This window comes from Chiloscyllium plagiosum, chromosome 34 (genome assembly GCF_004010195.1).
Source record: "Chiloscyllium plagiosum isolate BGI_BamShark_2017 chromosome 34, ASM401019v2, whole genome shotgun sequence".
NCBI lineage: Eukaryota > Metazoa > Chordata > Chondrichthyes > Orectolobiformes > Hemiscylliidae > Chiloscyllium > Chiloscyllium plagiosum.
The window spans coordinates 31,778,470-31,801,198 of record NC_057743.1 but is presented as its reverse complement, the minus strand read 5'-3'; the positions used below and the strand labels follow the sequence as shown (position 1 = coordinate 31,801,198).

Below are 22,729 nucleotides of genomic sequence, written 5' to 3'. Positions count from 1 at the left end.
TGCCTGTTATACATCACTCCCACATTTTCCTCTGGAAAATGAACCTCGAGCAAAATTATTGAGGGCAACCATCAGCAAGTTCAACTGTACCAGGCAGAAACCACAGCTCTTTCAAGAAAATTATATACAAATCATGACTCACAAGGCCACTTCATCAGGATATATGTTCATGTCCTGAGCCATTATGCAGGAGTAACAGGTCCATTTTCCATGGAGCACATTAATGGACCAAGTAGGTTTCATGATGTTTGATAATGTTTGTACATCATTTTTCCTAGTGCTCACTGACAGATCACCTGAATTTCTGAATTCAAATTCATTACTTGCCATGCTGGGTTTGAACTCTGACCTTGAAGTCCTAATCCTTGATTATTCCACATAGCTTCTCCCTCCCCCAGTCAACTCAAAATGATGTTGCTAGTGTGTTCTACTGTGTTACATTTGTGTTTTCTCCAGTAGTTCTTGCTGACTGAAAGTGTTAATTAGGAAAGCTATTACTGTCAATAAAAAGATTCTGCATTTACTTCCCATGTTTTATTGACATTAACGTCATTTCAGTACCAATCTTGACTGATACACTGCTGTAGAAGCATGAGAGAATTAGCAATAACGATCTTCACTGCCAGCGCTATATGTGAACATATGTCACAAAATCATGGCAGTGGTATTGTAGCTCTTTCTCTGAGCTATACTCACCATGGATCAGTTAGTAGCTCTCTTATCTCTGAGTTGGAAGTTTGAGAGTTCAACTGTTCCACTTTCAAACAAAATTCATGCCGATATCCCAATATAGTACCAGTGGAGTGAAGCATTATCAGAAGTGCCATATTTCAGATGAGATGTTATGCCAATGCCCTTTGCACCCACTTAAATGGCCCAGAACATATCATGGCTCTATGGCAAAAAAAGAGCTGAAGAATTCTCCCTAGTGACCAATGTTTATCATTTAACAACATGACTAAAACAGATTAAGTAATCATTATCTCCTTGCTGTATGAGAGATTTTGGAAAATTGCTGGTTGTCCTTCCTACATTTCATCAGTGGACTCCAAATCAAAAGCACTTTATTGGGTGTGAAGTGACTTGGGACATACTGAAGTGATGAAAGACACTATATTAATTCTTTCACCTTTCTCAATGGTAAGCCTTTGCAATTTTACCTCAAAACTGCAAAGGACATATGTTCAAATAGTTGTATTTGTGGAGCACTCAACGAGGAGGTTGAAGGTGGTGGCTTTTGATCCTTTAGATACTGAGATTGGTACCATTTCCACTACCTCCAGTGGGATGCCATCACCAAAAATGTCTCGTCTCCCCTTCCTTTTCAAAATTCTGCAGGGACCATTCCCTCCAGGACACCCTAGTCCAATTCTCCTCCCCTCCCAACACTTCCCCACACTCCACGACACCTTCCCATGTAAACATAGAGGGTGCAACAGTTGCATGTTGTGTGCACCCACTTACTTCCTCCCTGGTACTCACACTGTCATCTTCTCTATATTGGGAAAATGAAAAGCAGACTGGGTGACCACTTTGCTGAACACCTACACTCTGTCCTTAAAAATGACCCCAAGCTCACCCTTGACTTTCACTTCAAAACACCATTTTTCCATGCTGACATTTCTGACCAAGGCCTACTGCAGTGCTCCAGCAAGGCCCAATACTGGCTGTTGGAACAATAACTCATCTTCTACCTGGGCACCTTATAGGAGAAAGTGAGGACTGCAGATGCTGGAGATCAGAGCTGAAAATGTGTTGTTGGAAAAGCGCAGCAGGTCAGGCAGCATCCAAGGAGCAGGAGAATCGACGTTTTGGGCATGAGCCCTTTGCCTTTCGGACTCAACATTGGGCTTTTCAGAGCATGAACACCCTGTCCCTCATTCATTCCATCTCTCTTGCTCATTCCCTTCATCCACACCCCTAGGCCCTGTCTTGTATAGACTGCACCCAGCACACAGTCATGCATTTACACTGCCCATTAGCATACCACCTAGTTATAATCTGTTTCTCGGCTTATCATCAGCAATCCCTTTGTTTGCCTATCCTCCCTGTCTCCCTTGCTCTCTTTCTCTGTCTGTCTCTTTCACTCCTGATGAAAGATCACTGATTCGAAATGTTAACTCTGTTTTCTCTCTACAGAAAGATTTATAGAATCCCTACAGTGCAGAAACAGTCCGTTTGGCCCAACAAGTCCACACCGACCCGCCGAAGAGTATCCCATCCAGAGATATACCCCTACCCTATTACTTTACTTTTCTCCTGCACCTAACCTATATATCTCTGAACTAGGGGCAATTTAGCTTGGCCGCTTCACCTAACTTGCACATCTTTTGGGCTGTGAAGAGCACCTGGAGGAAATCCACACAGACACGAAAAGAATGTGCAAACTACACACACACAGTTGCCTGAGGCTGGAATCGAACTCAGGTCCCTGGTGCTGTGAGGCAATAGTGCTAACCACTGAGACACGGTGCTGCCCATAAACTACCCATAAGATGTTGCCAGACCTGCTGTATTTCTTCAGATCTTTGTTTTTATTTCATATTTCCAGCATCCATAACACATTCATGTTTCTTTGTGTTTATAGCTTTTGACCCTGATCTTGAAGTCCAAATTCTGGTGGTTCATTTTCTTTCTTTGCTCTCAGTCTCATCAGTTTCTTGCTGTTACCTTTTGTTCCTCAAAACCTTAGTTTCATGTTGGTGCTTTCCTGCCCTTTATATAGTATGTTGCAAACTGTGGGATTTGCGTATAATTAATATCATATTTTTTATAAGTTTGGGCTTCTGGTTTCTGAGCTAGTAACCAGTGAGTTTCTGTGTATCTGAACTTAATAGTTAACTTGTAAGTATTTCTGTAGCCACGGTGATTTCTTTTAAAACAGTTTTGAATGGATGTACTTTTGTGCACCAAGAATTGATTTTTGTTTATTTTAGATTGCTTTTGTGACCCAGCAAGGAAAGCAACGAGTCTTCAAGATTTGTTAGAGTCTTCTGAAACTTTTTTAAACTTAGAGATGGAGACTTTTAGTTTCTCTTTTATTTGGGCAGTCCTGTGAAGCACTTGGAATAGGATAGTTGTATAGACCAGGGCTCCTGAGAATGGGATGATATGTACTGTACTAGTTTACCTTGAAATGAAGAATTGGTGTCTGTCCCAGATTGGAAGAGTTGGAATAAAACCCTGAAGAGAATACTTAAAGCCAAATACATTTAAATTGAGGTATATGATAGTTTCTTCTTGGAGGTCGAATTTAAAATTTACAATTGCAAGTGACTTGAACCAACTGAGGTGTTCAATTCAAGGTATATGAATATTGTATTAGATAATTGTACTAGGGGTGTGTTTTGGGTACTATAAAAATATTTTTTCTAATTTATTAAAGAATGTTTTAGGTGTGATGAGATTATACCCTTACTCTGTGTTTAAAAATCATTGAATTTATATTATAGGTGGACAGTTTGTTTATTCTATTCTGCTATTATTTCTTTTAAAATAAATTCATGTTAAAGTCAAAATGCAGCAATATATGCTTATGTTTCCGTGAGAGACTACTTTGTTAAAACCAAAACAAATCCAAATGTCATCTATCAAGCTAGGTTTCTGCCTGGGGTGAGCGAGGGTAAACACTGGCATTGAAAACAAAGTGGTAAGGTGTTAAAGGCTGCACTGAAATAGTAGACCATGAACAGGATACATAAATCAAACAATATTGTCCTAATCCTGAAAGTAAGTAAAATCCTTGCTGCAAAATATGATGGATAATCTGTAATTCACTGATCCATGGTGTATCCACTGATGTAAGAGATACTTTGTTTTGGATGTAAAATAAACTTGTATAAAATATGATCAATGCATAACCTTTACAACACTTCTCAGCTCTGCTTTCATTGCTGTTCCTATGGAGGCTTCCTAAGCATGAATTTTGAATTAAAATTCTTGATCAGTTCACCCAGCTTTGACTGAAATTATTCCTTTGGCCTGTTCCCATGAGTCTGCTGCTTCATTGATTGCTTTGCATCTTTAAGAGTTTTATTGATTGTTGTCTCAGGACATTGTCAAATTCTGAAAATGTTGTTACTGGGAGTGAGCACAATGCCAGAAAACCTAGCAACTATTGTATGGCTCATTAATTCAGCGACTGATTTCTGTGATTCACCAACAGCATGTGGGTGCATGCAACTCTCTAGGGTTTGTTATTGAATTATTTGAGTAGTTTGAGAATTCTGTCAACCAAGATAACAAGGCATCAAGAGTTTAAGCTGAAAAGAGGTAGATATAGGTGGAATGCATTGCTTCACTGAAAGGTTAAGTGATTATTGGAACTGTTTATTGAGGGAGGTTGTAGTGGCTAGAAGTTTAAATATCTTCAAGGTGAAATTAGATAAATACTGTGCAGAGAAATAGTTTATTGGCTTTCACAGCCAAATCTACTCCTTTGCTCTCTTCCTACGGGGATGGGACTGGGAGTTGGGGAGTTGTTTTTCACGAAAGAATGATCAAGAACAGTCAGTCCTGGTTGATCTCCTCCACCCCACCCCATCCAGAGAGGAGCCACAATTTATTGTGTTTATCCTAGAATCACTCAACAGGTCAGCACACAAACTGGAAAAGTTTGGACAATGCACTTAGGAAAATATATGTTTTAAAGCTATAATGTTTCACTTTATCTGTTGATCTCTACAACAGGACTTACACTCCATGATACTTCACCCTTTCTGACATAATCTTGATGAATTATGTTTCTATAATTCTAGATTTTCATGCAGAATATTGATAATCTACTATTATGCTGAGTCATTTCTTATCTATTTTAAAGTAGCAGATAATAATCTTTGGTTTTGATTAATCTCTTAGTGGAATTACATCTGGTATGACACACTGGACACAGTATTTAATTTCATTCAGTGGTAAGTGATTGAATGTGTAACAGCATGAGAGACATGATTTCCCCAGAGGTAAGGGAAGAGGTCTACAATTAAGATTCAGATACAAATTGAATATTTTGCATGAAGAGTAGTATTTGTGTCACCTTCGTTCGGCACTCTGTTGCCTCTGAGCCAGAAGTTTGTGTTCAAGTCCCAGTTCAGGGCTTAAGCACATAAACGATGCATAAACAGACAGACTTTTAACCAGTAAAGGATCAAGGGTAATAGAGAAAAGGTTAGAAAGTGAAGTTGAGGATTATCAGATCAGCCATGATCTCATTGAATAGTGAAGAAGGCTCGATAAACAAGCATGATGCCATAAGACCATACTCATATGAACACAAGTAGGTCCATCAAGCCTACTCCAATATTCAGTGAGATCCTGGCTGATCTAGTAGTCCTCAACTTCATTTTCCTACCTTTTCTTCATTACCCTTGATTCCTTGCTGGTTACAAATCTGTCTGTCTCAGCCTTGAATATACGTAAAGCTTATACAACTCTCGATGGCTCAGTGGTTAGCACAGCTGCCTCACAGCACCAGGGCCCCAGGTTCAATTCCAGCCTTGGGCGACTGTCTGTGTGGAGTTTGCACGTTCTCCCTGTGTCTGCGTGGGTTTCCTCCAGATGCTCCGGTTTTCTCCCATAGTCCAAACCTGTGCAGGTCAGGTGAATTGGCCATGTTAAATTGCCCATTGTGTTAGGTCATTAGTCAGAGGGAAATGGGTCTGGGTGGGTTACTCTTCGGAGAGTTGGTGTGGACTGGTTGTGCCAAAGGGCCTGTTTCACACTGTAGGGAAGCTAATCTAATGTAAAAAAAACTCCCTGAGATAAAGAATTCCACAATTTCACTACCCTCTAAGAAAAGAAATTCCTCATCACCTCTGTCATAACTGAGTCACCCTTTAATTTGAGATTATGCCCTCTGGTCCTAGACTCGCCCACAAAGAAAAACAATCTCCCATCATCGACTCTGTCAAGCTCTCCCTAAGAATTTTATGTTTCAGTAAGTGTTGCCTCTCATTCCTTTAAATCCAGTAAATACAGGTGCATATCTTCTCATTAGAAAATCACTTTCAAATTCCATTCCCAGAATCAACATAATGAAGCTTATCTGGGCTCCCCACAATGCCAGTATATCTTTTGTTAGATAAGGGATCCAAAACTGTTCATAGTGTTCTCGATGTGGTTAGACTAGTATCTTCTCTAATTTTAGCAAGACTTCTGTTTTTATAGACCTACTTTTGTACACTATTCTCTTTAAAATAAAGGCTAATATTCCATTTATCTTCTGTATTAACTGCTGAACCTGTATGCAAGTTTTTTGTGCCTTATGCACAAGAACCCTAAAATGTTTCTGTACTGCTGCTTTCTGCAGTCTCTCTCCATTTAAATAATATTCAGCTCCTCTTCAGTGGAGTAAAGAGCTTGCTAATTGTCAGAGATACCATTGTTAAATTGAGGCCACCTTCACTGGTTCAAGTAGATTTGAGAAGTTTTTGAAGACGAATGGCAAGCTCTTTCAATATCTTGATCAATCTTCAGTCATCAGTCTGCAGTGTGTGAAATGTTACCATCAAAAGAATTGCACTTTGGCAAGAATTTGTTGGCTTTCAGTTGTTTTGGGATATTATGAGTGTGCAAAATGCTCAATGAACACAAATTCTCTTTCCAGTCATTTCTCTGATTACAGGAGTTAATGTCTTTTTCTAACCACAATTAATTCCCTTTACAGGATCTGTAATGACTGTTTCTGGTCGAATGACGTTTACAAGTAACAAATCTATGGAGATTGAAGTTTTTGTGGATGTTGACCATGTCATGGAAAGTCCAAAAGGAAAGGCTCCTGCTGTTACTGCATTCTTTACTTATGTTTCCTTGGACAAAGAAGGAAAAGCACTTCCTATTCCTATGTTGAAGGTGAGAGAACACATGCATTAGTGTAACCAGTTTTAATCTGTCTGTTGGAATTCTGTTTCTACATTGCAGAAGAGTTGAGGAATAATGTTGTGTTTTATGTACAGCAAAATGTATTTGGTCATTTCATAAATAGAAGGTTTTGCTCAATTTGGACCAGCATGGCTGGGATAAGTAACTGGCTTTTATGTTAACAGAGCTCATCCAAGTCAAATGGAAAAGTGCCATAATTGTCCTTGTGCCTGTTGTAAGAGTTTGAAAGAGTTCATGCTGAGGAATGCATTCAGCACTGCCCAATATGATGATGACAAAAGAATTTGTTCGGGGAGGTGTGGGCGGTGGGGTGGGGGTCAGCTTTGGACCTCAAAGGAGTAAGACCTAATATTGAAATCTCCCTCACGGTCTCAGCAACAATGCTTATCATATCAATCTCACTTGTACCTAGTTGCTATCTTGTGCTAGTGTATGTCTTACTTAAGACAATAGCCTCTTGTTAGACTGTCCAGATTAGACCAAACAGGTCCTATAGATCCCTACCCGGAGAAAGGATGGTGGTAACAAATCCACCAGATGGATCTTACACCATGGAGGACTGTGGTGTGGACTCAGCTTAAAACAGTATCTGAGTTAGGGAAGGTGAAAACTGCCAGAATGTACTGATGTCCATCCAGGTGAAGGCTGCTGGTAGGTAGACACCAAGAGGAAGATTAGCTTTATGCACCAGCTGCAGTGAAATTATGAACCTGTTCAGGAAACAGAATATCTTCAAAGTGCAGTTGATTCATACCCTTGTTCTTCATCTGGGCTTGTAGATGATGGATGACCACTCATAAGAGCACAATAGCACTCAGATACAATATTGAAGGTCTTTAGAATATTATCTCCAAAATACTCAGTATCTTGAGGAAAAGTAATATCTGTATAGATCTAATGTTCTTCTTACCATTTTTTCTTAATGTCATTGCCAGCCTGGCTGATGTATGACTGTAGCTCAAGTCTAGTGAGCTTTGAACAGCAAACGGAAAAGTGCTGGAAAGGCAAAAAAGAAACAATATGATTTGTTTTGTTGGAGATCAAAGCCTTTTATTGATTCCTCTATCTTTTCCTGATTGTATAAACTGCTTTGGACTGAAATTGTTAGGAAATGCTTTTCTTGACAGAGCACAATATAGTATGTGCAATCAATCAATGCCTACTGGGGAAGATGAGCAGAAGTGATTTTGTTTATGTCCTAGAAAGGAACAATAAAAATCACCAGAATTTTCCTGTGAAAGGAATACTTTAAATTTTCAGCTACAGTAAGTTTGGTAAATATCATTAGCAAGCCCAATACTGTAGATTTCGATAATAATTGAGGATCCTTATATATAAATGAAAAGTTTGGAATAAGGTGGGGGGGGGGAAGTGCACAGGCAAAAATGAAGACAATAGTGTGGCTGTGCTGGCAGCAATGTATAGTATACTTGTACCTGCTTTAGGAGAATCGACACAAGTCTGGATGCGTCAATATGCAAATAAACCTCTCTTCCCATAGTTCTTACAAAATGATTGATCGAGACAAAAAGACAAACCTCAAATCCTGAAAATACAAGTTCGAGTCTCATAAATAATGGAATTACACAACAAGCAAATAAGCATCCAAAAAGGAAAAATAAGCCAGCATTTCCATTGCAACTTCAATCAGTTTCTAGAGATTCAACAAAGGATCACACCTGCTGCTTTTCCCAATCTTTCCCTTTCAATCATTGACATACATTGCATTAAAAATTATTTTTGTTTTTACTTTAGAATCATAGGTAATGAGGAATTAATCCTGGATGTCGGAAATTTAGGACTGCATTAGTTAAGGATTTATTTTGGTCATTGGATATCAGATTAGTATGGTTAAGAGTCTCCAAAACAAATGACAGACAAGATCCTTACAGATAGACTTCTAATTACCTGATATGGAATGCACACTGTTTCCATGTAGGGTTACTCCCAACTGACCTTTTAATAATTTAAACACAGCAACCAGCTTCAGCTGTAGAGCTAGGAACGACTACAGAGTACTGGACACTGTCCCCTGCTTCAAGTGAATGGCACAGATAATTTTCAGGGGAAAAGATGAAGGAGACAGGGACAGAAAATATTCATAGAGTTGAGTGAAGGAAGGTGCAAGAAGGCTTGTTTGAGGCATGCACTTTGAAGTTGTGTCAAATGACCTGTGCTGCTTAAATCCTACATAATTCTAACTTGCCCAATTAAAATGCTACCCACTTAAAACCTTGGTTGCATGTTACTTCTTAAGTGAATCATTAGGAGTCCAGCTTCTACTAACACGTTGGATCCTCCGTTTTACATTAGTCATCTAGCTTGGCTGTCAATTAGCAACAATCTTATTATGGTTGGGTCTAAGTCCACATCAGGTGTGCCATCGTAGTGGCAACTTGGACCTAAGTGGTAAGTAATTTATATCAGAGTTACAGATTTTACTTCAGAACATACATAAAATTATTTGTGAATGAGGGAATAGTCATTCTGTTGTATGTACATGTAGCCATAATAAACCATAGTTTGCACGGGGCAATGAGGCATTTTTATTTGTTAGTGAAAAGGATAAGTAGTCATTGTTCAAGAGACACTCTGCATCAAAAATGACTGACCATGAATCTTTCCTGCTGTTACTGCCTACCATGGGCATGCTGGAAGCATTAACCGGTTGATCAGTAACCTGTTTGGACACATCAAGAATCCTTTTTCCATGACCAACAAATCCTGGAGTATGACTTAGATCTGGATCTTCTGGCTCAGCGGTAGGGACTCCATCTACTGAATCACAAAACCTCCCCTGATATTTAAAAATTTATTTACAATCATACATAGTGAGTCAGCTATTACAAGGGGGCATAGCTTTAAATTAAGGGGTAATAGGTAGGATAGGACAGATGTTAGGGGTAGATTTTTTTTACTCAGCGAGTCATGAGTTCATGGAATGCCCTGCCAGTAGCAGTGGTGGACTCTCCCTCTTTATGGGCATTTAAACGGGCATTGGATAGGCATATGGAGGATAGTGGGCTAGTGTAGGTTAGGTGGGCTTGGATCGGCGCAACATCGAGAGCCATAGGGCCTGTACTGCGCTGTATTTTTCTATGTTCTATTTTTCTATGTTCTATAGTTCTGAGGAACGTTAACTCTGATTTCTCTTCACAGATGCTGCCTGACCTGCTGAGCCTTTCCAGCATTTTCAGTTTTTGTTTCTGATTTAGTGTCCGCAGGGTTCTTTCAGTTTTCATTTTATTTACAATTCCTGTTGAATATTGATATCATCTGTTTTTAGAGGTTTTAGGCTATTTCCTTTAGTGAGAGAGGTAGGGTAGGACTCCAGAAAATTTGTAAATCTGAGATTTACAGACGTGATTGGTGACGACTTTATATCACTGCTGTGACTTGAAAATGTAAAGATGCGCTGTCTGCATCATATGCGGTATTATTTTACTGATGTTCTGCACAAGAACAGACCATCTCTAAAATAATGCTGAGCTAAACAGCAAGTCCATCAGTTTTGTGTCTGACAAACAGTTCATTGCTGCTCATAACCAACTATTCGGGCATAAAAAAGCAGTTTGACAGAGGTATTGGATGCGATTCTGATCTTTGGGGGTAACTTGAGTAAGGTGAAACTTCTACCCTGTCCCAGCATTAATGCAGTGCACTATAAGATATGACAAGAGATGTTTAAATGGCGGCTCCCCAAAAGTGTCATCAGAACTCCCACAGTTACATCAGATGGATGGGGAATGTCAGGAATCAGCAATGCCCCAAGTGAAGAAAATCCTTGCCAGGTGTCACTACTTGAATTTTGCATCCATATTCATAATGATGTGGCCTAATTTTGACTGGGATCATGGAGGAGAATCTAGCCCTCTTCATCCAAACTTTTCACCAGTGCTCACAGGGCTATAGTTGCGTATAGATATTCTACAGACTGGATGAAACCCACTACCCGCCTTTACATGGTCCTGTATATTTGTGTTTCCCCACCTCAACACCCCTGCAGAGGCACTGATTTTCAAATACTACACTCTATTTCAGAATATTCTGAACCATATTTTTCTGAGAACCAAAGGTAATTTTTGATACATTTGAAATCAAGGAAAAGTAGAGAGTAATTGTAAAAAGCAAAATACTTCCATCAGATATAGAGCTAACATATAGTTCAAAGTTTACCCACAGCTCATTAGCTTATATTTATCAGAAGAATAGGTTGTACATTGACTACTTCTTCTGAGGCTGACTTCAACTGGTTCCCAATTACTGATTCAAGCCTGAAAGGTAGATGTAATTCTGGCATTGATGTCAGGTAGCAATGTAGGGAGGTGGCATGAAACAAGACGCCATAAAGTTACTGTCTATTAGCAAGGAATTATGGTGAAGTTAATGGAACTGATTTTTTGACAGATGAAAATATGGTTCTGGAGTCACAAAGGAACATTTCACTATACTGTCTATTTGTTGGTGCATACCATTTGTCGCAGTAGCCGCATCTTACGTCACACACTTTATCCCCTTATTCCTTCCTGCAACTCGTGTCTGATATATCACCAGTATTGCTCACCGTTTCCAAGCAGAGGAGGGCAAGTGATGCAGCCTGATTTTATTCAAGATCTAAGCCCACTGTCACATTTTATTTGTTCTTTCATCTTAAAATGCTGTCTGTGCTGTCTGTTTTGCTTTTGATCTGAGCTTATTATTCTCCAAGCTGTAACCTTGGCCTTCAGGGAACAAGTGGTATTTGTAGCTTAAGCAAAAAGAACGAAATGGGAAAAAAGACATATTTGATGGTTGGAGAGAAATTGAGTCGTTATTGATGTCCTAAAATAAGAACATAACCTTGCTCATTGGCTATAAATAGCACTGAGGCCTTTCCAATGTATGTAAGTATCATTGCTGCCTCTGTATCTTATATAAATAGCACTTTAACCAGACACTTTTCTTTAAACTGACTTCAGGTGACATTGAGGATGTTTTTGAGGCTATTTTTAAATCTATCTCCACCATGAAAGACTGAGATGGGGAGGGTAGAAGCTAAGTAGGACTTTTGCTGCTCATTCCCAGGGTATGTTGTTTTGTTGTTATATATTAGGCTTTTTTTTACATCATTATCATTTACCAAGTGTCCATTATTAGCTCCTGAGCTGAACTCTTGATGCTAATCTATTTTCAAATGTTGCTTCGTCAACATCAGAAACCTTTTCCCAGAACTGGTTTGGAGGTAAAGTACAAAAGTTAACAAAATATCATCGGCACCTGGAGTGAAAAGATGAACAACTTTGAGGAGACCTTTCCTTCTAACTGCAGCAGCCAGCCCACAAGAGCTTTACTTTTTTTGAGAACAATCCCATCTTCTTGATAGCCTAGTTTTAAAGAATATAAACCTTAATATTTCTGGAGGTTGGCCCCTCACAGCAACCATCACTACCCATCACGCTAGTCTGTCTCCCTGCCAGGAGACAGAATACTTACGCAGGATTTGGGGGTTGTTTGTATGACTGATGTGGGTGCATCAGTAATGATAGTGGGGCACTACCTAGCTAATTTAAACTGGGATGTAGTTACCCCCACCAACAAATAATTGAAGAATGGAAGGGAAGAGTTAAAACCATGAGCAATATGCAAACCATTTTGGGCCAATTTCAAAAATTGTAGGTGCCGTCTTTGTCGATGGGTGTTCTTGGGTCTTTTCAGGGCTTCAGTGAATCACGGAACAGCTTTTAAAAAAAACATTACTGTATAGTGTGAAAAAGATCAGTACCTGGAGACTTTGCTTAAAATTCTGATCTCCAAGGCACAAATTTCCCTTTGCTCCTCTTGGGCCAAAGGATTGCCTCGGCTGTATTGTGGGGGAAGTGGGTACTGCAGATACTGGAGATCAGAGTCAAGATTAGAGTGGTGCTGGAAATGCACAGCAGGTCTGGCAGCATCCGAGGAGCAGGAAAATTGACGTTTTGGGCCAGGAATCATGGCATTTGCCTAAAACATTAATTTTCCTGCTCCTTGGATGCTGCCTGACCTGCTGGGCTTTACCTGCACCACTCTAATCTGGGATGTATTGTGTGCTGATGATATGAAATTGTATTGTATACCGTATCATCAGTGGTAGAAATTACAATGCCATTTTCTTCCACTTTGGACACAAGGTAACTGGATTTTTGTTTTCAATTCACTGAGACAATTTCATGCATGCCAAATGTTTTGACAATATTTTCTGCTTTTGCAAGGTGCGATCACATTTCCCAATGGTCCTCAAATCAAAAGACAAACTTTCATAGTTCAAAGCCAATCAGTTACTTTTTGAAGTGTCATTTTCTAGGCTGATGCAGATGTTTGTTTATTCACTTATGCCAAGATCAAATTTGGTTAAAGGCCAGATAATTCATTTTGGTGGTGTTGAATGGAACTTGACAAAGACACTGGGAGAATTCATTTACCTTGACAGATATTTTTGTATCCACCAGAATGGACAGATAGAGCTTTGATTCAATATGTCATGTAGAAGACACGCCTCTGACAATGCAGCATTCCTTCACTGCAGTGATGTGCCATAGCAGGTTATGATTCAGGGTGTGCTTGAATCCACAATTTTCTAGAGATAATATTTTCTCAATTAAAACAAACTGACAGACATCTACAACTAATTGCACTTTTCAAATGTAGGCTCAATTTGCATCGATCATTTATCGACAGTTTATATTCTATTAGCCATAATTTGTAATCTAATTCCATCTTTTATATGTTACATTTAATAAATCATTTCTTTCTTGAAGATCATCCATGATCTCGCTCAATCCACAGATTTCATGAATAATCTAAATTGAAGTCTTTCCATTGCTTTTAATAAACCATTTCTATAATTCCAAGTGAATGAGATAAGCGAAAGCACATTCCTTTTATACACTCAAAATGTATAAATAATCACACTCACAGACAAAACGGAGGCCACTGGATATTCATGGATGCCATTACTACATGACAGCCCTGTGGATGTCTTGGAAAGACTGAAGTTAAAATATAAGTTTTTCCATTTCTTTCAGTTGAGAGAATATCCACAATGAAAGCCTGAGAAGAGAAGATTTTTAAATATTTTAGGAAGAATGAATTATTTATTGCAAATCAGGCTTAGCAGCTGGCAGAAAGAAGCACTGAGGTATTCCCCAAGTGCTCCTAAGTGCTGTAATTCTAAAAGACAGCAGTGTTTGTTCCAGCAGAGTGTGAGAAACAGGCAAAATTACACTGTGCTGCAACACGGACACTTTCCAGCCTGAAACTGGAGGCCTGGCTGCTTAATTTTCTCTCACTGTTGTCAGGCATAGATGATAAATAGCACTGAGTGTAGAGTTATATGATAGCCATAGGATAGGAGGACATTAGGATTGGTTTTTAATTTGGGGTCAGGTACATATGCCTCGCACTGCAGCACAATTTTCAGATGTAAATGCCTTAATGAAGGTGAGCCCGACTTTAATGATCCTGATATTATCAAAATTTGGGAGCAGCCTGCTCAAATGACTCCATAGAGGCCAGTATCCTGTTGCCAAGTCACTCTTTACTTACACATGGAGAGTCCTTGGCACTGATCCAACTCCCTTAGAGCCAGCTTGCAGAGTGAACGGATGTCTGACACTCTTGTTTCTATCCTGGGCCCACTGATTGGGGCTGTTAATCCGGTTCAGTCAGGGAACTCATTCTACGAGGTCCACCTGGCTGACAAAGATCAGTACAGTACAGGAACAGGAAGGAACACCTTCCAAGCCTGTGCCAACACATTTTGCCTTTCCATATTAAAATTGTCTTCACTTACAGAATCCATATCCCTCTGTTCACTTCCTATTCATCTGTTCGTCCAGTTGTTTCTTGAATGCTGCTATTGTGTCTGCTTCCTCCAACACACCGACCAGGCCTCCCAGTCACCACCCATTTCAATTCCCCCAACCATTCCGTTTCCGACATGACCATCCTTGGCCTCCTCCATTGCCTCCATTGCCAAAAAACAGTGCAAATTGGAGGAACAACATCTCATCTTCCACCTGGGCAGCCTACAGCCTGGAGGACTCAACATTGAGTTCTCCAATTTCAAATAACCTCCCTTCCCATCCCCCGAGTTCCTTCCCAGCCCGTTCTCCTCCCTTTCACTGCTCCCTGCCACCAACAGGATTCATTCCTCCCACTGACCAACCAGGTCATACCCTCTACCTGTCTTCACAAGAAGGGTTACATCCAAAACGCCGACATCTGCACCTCTTGATGCTACCTGACTTGCTGTGTTCTTCCAGCCTCCTGCTTGTCTACTTTAGATCGAGCATCTGCAGTTTTTTTTGTCTCCACCACCTCCTCTGGCAGCATGTTCCAGGAACTCACCATCCCTTATGTGAAAAAACTTGGCACATCACTTTTAAATATTCCCCACCCCGTACCTTGAACCTGTGTCCCCTAGTAATTGCCCCCTCCACTCTGGGCAAAAGCCTCAAACTTTCCACTCTCCACACCATTCACAATCTTATAGACTTCTGTCAGGTTGCCCCTCATTCTCATATGTTCCAGTAAAAAGAAGCCCAGTCTATCCAACCTTTCTTCAAAGTTAAAATCCCCCATACCAGGCAACATCCTGGTAAACCTTTTCTGTATCCTCTCCAAAGCCTTCCCATCATTCTGGTCGTGTGGTGACCAGAACTGTATGCAGTATTCCCAATGTGGCCTAACTGAAGGTCTATAAAGCTGCAGCATAACATTCCTATCCTTATACTCTTAACCTCGTTACAATCACTATACTCTTCCCCCTCTTAGTCCAACGACATAGGCCTGCTCCTGCTGGGGCATTTTAAACCAGGTCAGGCTTCTCCAACACTGCCTTCAGATATAGACGGCATGTTATGCACAGTAGCTTACCTCTTGTATCCAGACCATCTTGGAAGAAATTCATTCTCTTCTTCAGGCAGCAAAGGTGTCAAGGTGGTGACATCCATTATATCTTTCTCACATTCTGAGGTCTCTTCAATGCTTGATGAGTGAGAGAACCCACAGGTTCTGACAGCTTTTCCAACTTCTGAGGAACCAGGCACATTTTGCTTCTGTCCTGTTTGCGAGTTTGCAGCTTTCATATGGTCCACATGCTTGTTAAGGACTGTCACATCTACACGAACTTTACACATCACTCGTCCTGACCTCATGTTGACCATACCTCTTATACATGCAGTGCCATTCCTGTAGTTCATACACACAATATCATCCCCAGAGGTAAACTGCTTCTCTCGCTTAGCGGAGTCTTGGGTACAACATTGGCGTTACTGGTGCTGTTTCACCTTCTCCTGAACCCCCAAGCTCGGGGAAGGTCATACTTAACCTGGTATGGAGTCTTCTCCCCATTAGCAACTGCTGGAGCTATCCCTGTAGTTGCGAGTCGTGGTCCTATAATCAAATAGGAACTGGTACAGTTTGGAATCTAGTGAAGCTGTAGGCTTTTTTTCCCATTGGATGATGGATGGTATGGAGCTCTCCTTGTATATTGAATGCCATTTGACTTTAGGAAATACTCAAATTCCCTGCTCTTAAATGATGGCCTTTTATCTGTGACCCACAGTTCTGGGAGTCCACGTTTGCCATTTTTCTATCATCACCTCCATGTTTGACAATTGAGCTGTATGCACGTCCAGCTGTGAGCTTCCACAATGACTAAGAATGTTGAGCTGATTAAAGGACCTGCATTGTCAACATGTAACCGAATCCAGGGTTTACCCAGCCATTCCCACGAATATGGGTAACTGCTGGCAGTAATTTTTGTCCTTGTTGGCACTCTAGGCACTGCCCCACCAACACGGCTATGTCTGCGTCCAATCCTGGCCATTAGACATAACCTCTCACCAACATCTTCATTTCAGAAACCTCTAATGGATCAGGTTGTTGGTTTGCTAGCTGAGCTGGTAGGTTTGTTTTCAGGCATTTTGTCACCATGCTAGATAACATCACCAGTGAGCCTCCGGTGAAGCATTGGTGCTCTGTCTCACTTGCTTCGGATGTGTCTTGGTTTGTGGTGGTGGGTGAAAGCATTTCCGGTTCTGTTTCTGAGAGGTTGGTAAATGAGATCCATGTTAATGGAGTTCCGGCTTGAATGCCAGGCTTCTAGGAATCCCTGCGCGTGTCTTTGTTTGGCCTGTCCCAGGATGGATGTATTGTCCCAGTCGAACTGGAGTCCCTCTTTGTCTGTGTGTTTGGAATACAGTGATAATTGGTCATGTGGTTTGGCAGCTCGTTGGTGCTCATGTATCCTGGTGGCTAGTTTCCTGCCGGTTTGTCCAATGTAATGTTTGTTGCACTTCTTGGAGGATAATTTGTATCTTATGTTTGTTATTCTGGCTGTGGATATGGGGTCCTTTAGTTGTTCGAGTGGGTTTGTGGGCTACCATGAATCCTAGGGGCCGAAGTAGTCTGGTGGATGACAAAAGATTACCACTAAACTACTCCAGCCCCTAGGCATCATGGTAGCCCACAAACCTACTACCACACTGAACCAACTACTGATTAATTTAAAGGACACCGTACCCGTAGCCAGAACAACGAATGTAATATACAAAATACCCTTCAAGGACTGTAACAAACATTATGTTGGGCAAGCCAGCAGGAGACTAGCTACCAGGATACATGAGCACCAACTAGCCGCCAAAAGACATGACCAATTATCATTGGTATCCATACACACAGGGGAAAAGGGACACCAATTCAACTGGGACAATACATCCATCCTGGGATAGGCCAAACAAACGCACGAGAATTCCGTGAGGCCTCGTATTCAAACCGGAACTCCATTAATAAACATGTAGATTTCGATCCCATTTACCAATGTCTCAGAAACAACCGGAAATGATATCACCCACCACAACAAACCAAGACACATACATAGCAAGTAGGACAGAACACAAGCACTTCATCAGAGGCTCACTGGTGATGTTACCTAGCTTGGTGATGAAAATGTCTGAAAACAAGCCCACCAGTTCAGCGAGCAAATGAGCAAACTGATCCACAACCTGAGCTACAAATCTTATCCAAGATCTCAAACCCCTGATGGAATTCAGTGAGTATCTGGCAGCAACGTTTGCTCGCGACAGTCACTGTTGCTCCCCATAATAGTATGCCGACAATGACATGGTCTCTCTGGGTCCATGGCCCTTTGGTTTCTCCATCACCACCACTTGTTTCAGCTTTGCCAGCACCAGACCTTTCTGTATCCAAAGTCTAATATTGTCAGCTGTGACTGGAAGTGTGTCCAGAAAATCAAAAATCATTATGGACTCTTCCAGTGGCTCTTCCACCGGTAATGTATCAGCCAGTGGGAGGTGGCTCAATGCATCCGCTTTTGCTACTTGGCCTCCCGGATGGCGTTCCAACTTGTAATTATATGCACTTAGTATTAGAGCACACTGCTGAATTTGGCCCGAAGCTATGGATGGCACGACCATGTCCTCTTTAAATAGACCTAGCTGTCATTTTTGTAAATTGAGAAATTTAGCAGAAAGGCCAAGGTTCAGAAGACTTAATAAAAGAGTGAAGTGGAACTGAGATGCATCAAGAAACCTTGATACCTGACAACAACATGGATTTGCATTATGCAATGTAGAGGAGTGAAGGAAGACTGAGGATGGTGAGGACATGTTAAGGTCATAACAATAAATAAGTCAGGGTAGGAAATGATGCAATGAATTTTCATTTTGATACAGTGAGGTTTTTGGATACAGACATGAGTCAACAAAAATATGACTGCTTTTTAAGAAAATCTAGTATCTACTTTGATTAGGAATTAGTCCCTCTCAGTTATATACTTTATTGCCTGATCAGTTGGAGTGGTTCCTTTACATGTGTTGTAAGTACCTCATTTTTAAATTTTCTCTGTTCCACTGTGATGCAAATTTAACTATCCCAATTGAGATTGATGTGTCCTCAACAACTATGTTTAAGTCAGCTTCTTAGAAGAAATTTGACATTTCTTGGCATGTACTCAGTAACCTTAATAACGACATAGGAATTGCACACTGTAAAATATATTCAGTAATTACACATTTTCAACAGTAATCACAGGATTCAAATTCAATATGTTGAGAGTGGATGAAAACTGAAAAATGTGTTGCTGGAAAAGCGCAGCAGGCAGGCAGCATCCAAGGAGCAGGGGAATCAATGTTTCGGGCATAAGCCCTTCTTCAGTGGATGAAAAGCCTTGCGTTTCTGATGCTTTTAACCTTGAGATTGTTGGGAGCCATATCTATTCTCTGAGTTGGCCACTTTAAAAAAATCTTCTGACGTTGTGGCTATTGTCCTGCAGAACTGATACTATTATATGTCAACACCCAGATTTATAGTAGCATTCTTGTACTAATTGCATTAAAGTTGAATAAAGTAGTTTGAAAAACCATTACTTCTTTATTGCCAGTTTTCTCTTTCTATTCTCCATTCTCTATTTTAACTACATTGTCTTATTTTTCACCTTCTTTGATAACTTCTTGGCTTAGAGAAGCATATTTGTTTCCTGTGTTGCTTCAATCCATTATGGAGCTAAGTCCATTTTGTTCATCAGTGTTCTCGGATGGCCTGAAAGCTTCTCTGCAAGCTCCTTGCTAAATGGAAGCAGCTTATTGAAAATATTGTTCAGAAGGACTTTGTCAAATGACCCGGAGATAGAGCACCAGCAATGTGCGTACGACAGAAAGAGTTATCATGATGGGCAGCAATCCAATGGGAAGCCTCATTACAGTTCTACAGATTCAAGTTTGAAATGTAAGATTTCCTGTTGACATGAACTGTAGATTCTAACAACACAAAGATAGCAGCTGTGAGACACAAAGGTGTCACATCAGTGCTGTAACAGGTGCTGTTTTAAGGCTGAGGCTATATTGTGGCTGCTTGCTATGATGGCTGCTCAATGTCACAAAAAATCTATTCAAAGAAACAGGAAATAGAATTCAAATACTCATGAAGAATAAATGTAATTTTCTCTTAAACAGTATTCAAAATTTTGAGTATAAATGATCATGAAAATTATAGTGAGCATAACAACAAGTAGCAAACTAAAAACAATTCCACAACCTTGTCCTCGATTATCTTTGTAAACAGGACACAATAAATAAAGATGATAAAATACTTTAATTTCAAAATCAGTTTGAAAAAAATGTCTTCAAGTCTGCTGCTTTACTTCTATTGCAAAGATTTTGATAACAATATTTCTTCAGGACGTCATTTGCTGAATTTTGCATCTGCCTTACAATGTTCTCTGTTTGTTGTAAAAAGTGCAGCATGCACATCAGTGTGGAGTTCACTGATAAAGAATTTTTTTATTACTGGCTAAACATTGTGGGTTGCAGTTAAGAGTCACCAGCAGGTCCTCCTTGCCCTAGAAATTACAGTGTGGGATTACAGTGCACATTTGATAAATCTTTACCGTTTTGGAGAGGTTAATACATTTATTTTAAGCAGCTTAATGTCATCCATAAGTGACAGAGTTTTGTGCTAACATATTAAATATTCATATGTTGTTATGCTCACTGTAATTTTCATGGCCATTTATACTCAGAATTTTGAATAATGTTTAAGAGAAAATTACAATTATTCTCAATGAGTACTTGAATTCTATTTTCTGTTTCTATGAACAGATGTTTTGTGGCATCAGTGTAAGTGACATTTATAAATTGAAGCACTTCCTGATGGTGGGTTCTGAAGTGTTTTGGTGCAGGGTGAGGGCTCAGTTCCCACACTGCACCCAGAATGTGCTGAACACTCTGCCGGTTTGCAAAGGTAAAGGTACAATCAAGTTCTCATGCAAACTCATTAGCAATTTAAAATATCATTTGAATCAATACAATCAAGGGGTGCACTGAGTTTGTGACTTGAACATCGCAGAGTAATGAGAGAAATGAGCCATTTTTCAACAGCTAATTTAATACCCTTTCCCTTTCTCATTCAAGGTGCAACCCCACTGTTTTTCTTTTGAACTTGTTTAAAAATTTCTTAAACAATTATATGGTCACACAGTGCCCAACAAATATAACTGACCATCTATGCTTGTGCTAATACAACCTTGAATGCTAGCAAAAATCTTGGTCACGTAAATGAATGACCAAACAGCACTTGAAGGATCCTTTGCTGAAAGGAGTGTGCAAAAAATGGAACAGGTATCAAGACCAGATCAAACTTTGCTATCAGTCCCAGGGATTACCAACAGAAAGTTCTTTCAAGTTAAATGCCATCAATTCAGCCAGAAGGAATATGGGTGTTCACCTACTCCTCGCTCCATAGGTGATGCCATCGCTCTCCACACTGATTCCACCCCCCATAACCCACTCCACTCCTCTCCCAGGACTTGACCTGAAGACTGCTGGAAAAGCTCAACAGGCCTAGCAGCATCTGGGAAGAGAAATCTAGCATTTCGGGTCTGGTGATCCTTCCTCAAAACATCAGAACATTCGGTTTTCGTTAACCTGAACATATTAATTTCATATAAATGTTTGCACCAGGAGAACTTTAACACACGCTTGTAAGTTCTCATACACTGATATGAGTGGTATGCTAAGATTTCTATGATCCTGCGGGAGACAGTTTCCAAATATTCTTCCCTATTCCCAGCACCTGATTTAAAGATGCCATATCATTGATACAGTTCTCCAGAAAAATTGAAGTCACCATAGTCCCATTTTATAATTATTGAGCAAGAACTGGGTGTGGTTTAACCTGAGGGTCATCAGATCCCAGGCAAGGGGAAAGATTGAGATGGTGGGACCTTAATGGTACAGGAATTCAATGTGTGCAGTTGGTGTCAGTCAGCATCAGGGACTAGCTGTCCAGCCAACTGGGCTAACCAAGTTCTCTGGTACATACAGGGTCATGGACCCTAGAGGCATCCCAGCTGAGCTCAACCATTTCCTCACCCATTGTCCATATATATCCTAACAGAGTGGATGTGATTTGAAGCAGAAATCTTGCCTAACTATTGCCCTCAGTTTTAGACCCTCAACGTGCTGGGATTGTCATAACTTGATCAACTTGAAAGCATATTAGAACGCACCAGCTGATTCATCAAGGAACCTATATCCATTTTAAAACAGAAACCTGAAGTTCATACAATTATATAATTCAGAAGGAGGCCATTCATTCCATTGTGCTTGTACCACTTCATTCAAAAAATTGCCCAATTAGTCCCTGTCCCCTGCTCTTTCTTTGTCATCCTTCGAGAAATTCCAACCAGAAATGTCAATGTGACATAGTCTTTGTTCTAAATCATAACATCTGCCATGAAATTGAAATAATAATTTACCCTTGTATCTTGTTGGGCTGATAAAATCCTGATATATCGGATATCAATGTTGTTTCAGACAGCACCAGCTAGAATGTAAAACAAAGTGTGGCAATCCACAAATAAAGTTATTTGAATGGGCAGTGGAAGATGTTCAGTAACTGAACATACATAGATTATTTATCAGAATTTCAATGCAGCTTGATAAAACTGAACTCAGCTGCCTGGTCTGCCAGTGTCATGGTATCTATTACTGTGTCAGGTAATAGTCCTGATCACTCGCCTTCAGCAATTTAATTGTATGAAGCATAAAGTTAATTGAAAATTTAAAATAACTGAGATCAGATAATTGGTCCCCTTGATTTACAAAAATGTGGAGTTATGTTCATTATAAAACGTCATCTACTACAGTCAATTAGCTGTACAATAATTGATTAAGCTGTTATTAGTTAATAACAGCAAAGTTCATTGTAACATCATTGATGGCCTGGTAAATTAAAGTGTTGCATTGTGCAATTCAGGCATACCTCAAGTCTCTCTTTAGTCAGCAAACTACTCAGAGTTAGTTGATCTGAACTA

At 40.1% G+C, this 22,729-nt stretch overlaps 1 protein-coding gene across 4 annotated transcripts in view; it reads left to right on the top strand.

Moving 5' to 3' along the window:
• Positions 1-22,729, top strand: part of acot7 (acyl-CoA thioesterase 7) — a 273,093-nt gene that overhangs the window by 235,190 nt on the left and 15,174 nt on the right. For all 4 annotated transcript variants that reach the window (XM_043676080.1, XM_043676081.1, XM_043676083.1 and 1 more), the window contains one exon: positions 6,662-6,846. In XM_043676080.1, coding sequence (XP_043532015.1) covers positions 6,662-6,846 — 185 coding nt within the window. The remainder of the gene's footprint in view (positions 1-6,661; positions 6,847-22,729) is intronic.